General features: G+C 37.7%; 1 protein-coding gene across 2 annotated transcripts in view; it reads left to right on the forward strand.

Annotated features, from left to right (window-relative positions):
- The window catches only part of FAM65B (family with sequence similarity 65, member B), an 87,084-nt gene that overhangs the window by 77,815 nt on the left and 4,095 nt on the right, over positions 1-5,174 (forward strand). For both annotated transcript variants that reach the window (XM_006888645.1, XM_006888646.1), the window contains one exon: positions 2,939-3,141. In XM_006888645.1, coding sequence (XP_006888707.1) covers positions 2,939-3,141 — 203 coding nt within the window. The remainder of the gene's footprint in view (positions 1-2,938; positions 3,142-5,174) is intronic.

Raw genomic sequence — 5,174 nt, forward strand, 5'->3', positions numbered from 1 at the left:
AGACGCACCTTAGTCTCCAGAGAGACACCGTTGCTCTTGAGTACTTTAGAGAGGTCCCTAACAGCAGACTTTCCCATTGCAATACTTTTTTTTATTTCCCAGCTGCTCGTGCCAAGAGTATTAACCATGGACAGAAAAATGTATTCCTTGTAGAAAATGTAGGAAACACAGAAAAAATGTTTAAATTTAGAGAAGTATAAAGGAAATAAATTCAAATCACTCATACTTCCTCTGTTAAAAATAAATGTGTTTTTTCCTGATGAATAATTGAATAAATAATTTTCCTTTTCAAACTTGAGACTGTTAATTATAGAGTGTTATGTCTTGCTGTCTAGATTTGACCTTATATCCCAAGTTATTAAATATTCCTTTTAAATATGGCTTATTAGTTTTGCAATGCTTCTCCATTTGGATGTATATAACCCATGCGTTTGATTATATCGTTAAGCATGCAGGTTGTTTTTGTTATTTATGCACCTTAGCTATACCTTAGTTTCCTAGTATTTCATGAACTTTAGCTGTACTTTAGTTTCCTAGTATTGCTATTTTTAAAAACCCACAAAACGTACAGGAGTATCTACTTTAAAGGACAGAAGTGTAATGTCTCATAGTTTTGGAAGCTGGAAGTCCAAATTAGGACATCAGCTCTAAGGCAAGTTTTCACCCGGTGAGTGGCTCTGGAAATTTCTTGGTGTTCCTTAGCTTATGTTGGAATCACGTAGTACCTATCTCCTCTGTGTGTGTCTGTGTTTATTCTGCCCTTTTTGTCGGTTACCATACAGAAAGGGTTAGGCTCAGAGCCCACCCTAATTGGTAAGTCATCATTAATGTGACATAAGAAACTTCCACTTTCTAAACAGGATCATCTTTACAGACACAGAGGTTAGGACTACACGTTAAATTTTGGGAGAACACAAATCAACCCACAAAGAGTTGTTAGAGTAGTGTCAAGTCAAATCTGACTCATGCTGCCTTCAAATACTAATTCAAGACCTTTTTCTACCAAGATATTATTTACAAAGCTGCAAAATTTCCAGAACATGTATAATGGAAAATAAGAAAGCAAAAAATAATATGGATGATTCACAACTTTGTCCTTGCATAGAAGATGATCTCTATCAATAGAAGATAAATTTTAGCTTATTTTTTCCCCCAAGTGTATTGTGTCAGTCACATTCTCTCATCCTGCTATTTTTATTACCAGTGCAATGCCCATACTGGGTTTCTAGTTAAGGATTTGAGAGAGAGAGAGAGAGTTAGTTATGTGTGTGTGACTTAATTTGCATTTGCAAAGCAAACTGGTTTTTTGTTTGTTACTATTAATTACAGTACCCACAATGTAATTGTACTTTCCTTTTTCCTCCCTGTAACTTTAATTTCCATTAATTCTTCCATTTCATTCCTTTCTACCTTCTGGGCCTTATTCTTAGACAAATGCTGCTCTTTTGACCTTCTTTGGTTGGTCATTCTAAGGAATGGATGCCTTCTCGATGTTGTTCTAGAGTCAAAGGGTAACTGATCAACAGCCGTAGTCTTGAGAGTTCCAGCAGTCTATATCACACTAATGAGCCTGGCCTTTTTATGGTTTTTTTTGTTTGTTTGGTTGGTTTTTTTAGTTTTGTTCCACATTTCCCCCCACTCTATCCAGAATCTTTTGTGATGATTTTCGGAGTGGTCAGTAGTGATAGCCAGACACCATTTAGTTCTTCTGGTTTCTGGGCATAAAAATTGACATTCACATGGTTCATTAGTCCTTCTTACTACTTGGGGTTTTTGGTTTTTTTGGGTTTTTTTTACTACTTGGGTTTTTTATACATCTTTGATTTTCTTTACTCTTGTTCCAGACAGGGAAAGACCAATAGTGGTAAGTTAGATGGTGGCTCACTAGCTTTTAAAACCCTAGTCATTACTCACCAAAGTAGGTAGAAAATTGTCTTGGTATACAATTTATGTTATACTGCCAATTGACCTTGATATCTTCCTGAGACTATGATCCCAAGATTTCAAGAGAGAGCATTTTCTTTACAAATGGAGCATGGATAATTTGTCCAAATGAGATTCTATACTAAAGAAACAAACATTACTGTCAAGTTGATTCTTTCTCGTATCTGCTCGATAGGAAATAAGAGAACTTTCCTAGAGGGTTTCCAAGGCTGTAAATCTTTAGAGAAACACAAGGCTTCATCTTTCACCTGCAGAGAAGGTCGTGTTCAAACCACTTACCTTTCAGTTAGCAGCTGAGTGCTTAACCATTGTGCCACTGGGTCTCCTTAAATAAGAGCCAGGACCTTATTATTTACCATATTGTGTCTGTATCCCAACCAACAAACTGGTTTTCTCCATCAGAATTGGTTTGCCTGAGTTGAGTCAAACAGAAAACAGAGTTGGACTCATTCAGGGTTAGGGTTTTACCCAATAGGTATAAAATACAAAAGAGTATCAGTTTGATGCATTGGAAAGATTACTTAAAAGATTTACCTATATTTTCTTCACTATTTGTTTTATTTTATTATTTAAAATGCTATTTTGGAAATAATTATTTGATTTGTTGGGTCATCTCTATTTTTTTCATATTAACTACTGGTCTCAATATATTTATTTGAATAATCTTTCTTACAAAGTTGAAATGCCACTGTTACTACATATACTGAAATCTGTTATGTGTATACTTTCATGTGCATTTGAGTCTTATATATCTTTTCAATGGACATGTTGCATATAGATAACATTGTTTGGCTGCTATCCAAAATCCAGAGACAATGCAGGAGGAAGTCCTAGTGACCTGCTTCTGAAAAGTCAACCATTGAAAACCCAGTTGCACCATGATGCACTTCGTGACACCAGTGAGTCAGAGTGAACTGGTCAGAACGAACTGACTGCACAACAGGTGGTAGTGCTTGAATGACAGCACATAAACTCTTTTCCTTTTACTCTTTAGTGTCCACGGTTCAGACTCTGCAATCACTGAGAGAGGACAAACTGCTGCAGGCCATGACTGATCTTGGACCTGGCAAACTCCCTGCCCAGCAGGAAGTACTCAGGACACTGGCTCTGCTATTAACTGAAGACGACGGTGATGTCCGTGAGGCTGTGACACTTTACTTGGCAGCAGCCTCCAAAAATGAGCATTTCAGGGAAAAGGTAGGATGCAAGATCGTGGGTATCAGGCTAAAAGCTTATTTCATTTCCTATCATCTGACCATTTTTGTTAGCTGCCAGTAAGTTGGTTGGGCTCATGGTGACCACATGTATTACTGCTCCATATGAACTTCTTAACTGTGATCTATCTATACAGCAGACTTGGGATAGTTTTCAAATTACACACCGTCATTTCCCTCTCCCTCAGCTTTAATTGTGTTTTGGGTCTATAGAACAGTCACCTGCAAATTCTGAACCTTTCAGGGGTACCAGCTCATGCACAGCAGAACCTGTTATTGTTAGTTACCACTGAGCTGAATAGACTCACAGTGACCCTAGCTGTGAAGAGTTGAGCTGCTCCATAGGCTGTACAAGGCTGTGACCTTTCAGAAGCATAGAGCCAGGCCTGTTTTCACAGGTAATTAGGAGTAAATTGAACCAGCCAGGCTTTCAATTAGTAATTGACTTCCCTGTTGAAGTGTAAGTTTTATTTCTCTTCCTTTTTACTGCTCAAAGAGCCCTGGTGGTGAAGTAGTTATGTGTTCAGTTGCTAAGAAAGGGTCGTTGATTTGAACCTACCACCAGCTTTGAAGAAGAAAGATGATTCAGTCCGTGCCTGTAAAGATTACAGCCCAGGGAATAGAAGGAGCCAGTTGACTCTGCCCTATAGGAGAGTTTGATTGACAGCAATGGGTTTGATTTTTATTTTTACTGCTCACCAGCAAGAAGAAGGTATTAAAGGTCAAAGGGCAAGCAAAAACAGGCCAGGAAAAGCCAAAATTGGTTTAACTGTTCAGACCAAGTACATTTAAGAGCTAGTTAATTTCACTGCTCTTATTATTAACAGCCAGTACGCATATATGTGCTTCCTTAAAACATATGACCACGCAAAAACTGTCAGCAAATGCAAACAAACTAAAACAAAATGTGATACAGCCATACAATGAAATATATAGCTGAAAAGGAATGAAGTTCTAGTATATGAAATAGAGGCAGTAAACCATAAAAACATTATATTAATTTAAAAAGAAAGAAAAGGCTACCTACTATCTGATGGGGGAGCTCTGGTGGCATAGTTCGTAGGGAATTGTGCTGCTAACCCAGAGACCACACTCGTCTCTAACGTTTGAATCTACTAATGGCTCCAAGGGAGAAAGAGGGACTGTCTCTTCCCATGTGATTTACAGCCTCAGAAACCCCATAAGGATAAATTAGGAGTTAGTTCTGGCTCGATGGCAGTAAGTTTTACTGTATGATTCTATTTATGTAAAATATCCAGAATAGGCAAATTCAAGAAGCAGAAGATAGAAGGGTAGTTTCCTGAGATTATGGGCAGGACTCAATAGGGAACATTTACTAATGGCTCAGAGCTTCTTCCCGGGGTAAAGAATATGTCTGGAATTGGACGGCAGTGATGCCTTAAGAATATACTAAATATCACTAAGTTATCCTCTTTAAAAAGATACATTATTTGGCATGCGAATTAGAACTCAATTTTTGAAAGTAGTAGAGTTGTATGGAACTGAAAAATTGGGAAATGTTTCATTATAACAGTTGGTGACTACAGTAGTGTTATATGACATCTCAAGAGCAATCACATTTTTTTGTGGTTTGATTACACTTTCAGGTTGCCTCATGCCATGGTGTCATCAGATTTGGGTTGTTTTGCTAAAAACAAAACATCATCCCAGGTGCTGTGGGGAGTTACCCAAACCAAAACTAAACTCTCTGATGTTGTTGATGCTGACTGACAGCAACCCTCCACTGAGTTTCCAGTGCTGTGAATTTTTATGGGAGGAAACACCCCATCTTTCTCCCAGAGCAACTGGTGAAATTGAGTTGATAACCTCTCAGTTGGTTGACCAACTGAAACACTACCCCACCAGGAAAGTTTGTAAGGAGTTAAATTTAAAAAAAAAGAAAAAATCTTCATCCTTAGGGAGACTCAGTGTAAATGGCTTAGCAACAAAAAGTGTGGTATCTTCTCTCTTTTATTTAACACATCTGTTAATACATGCCAAAATTTAAAAAAATAA

This window comes from Elephantulus edwardii, unplaced genomic scaffold (assembly GCF_000299155.1).
Source record: "Elephantulus edwardii isolate Elephantulus edwardi_28Jun2011 unplaced genomic scaffold, EleEdw1.0 scaffold00070, whole genome shotgun sequence".
NCBI lineage: Eukaryota > Metazoa > Chordata > Mammalia > Macroscelidea > Macroscelididae > Elephantulus > Elephantulus edwardii.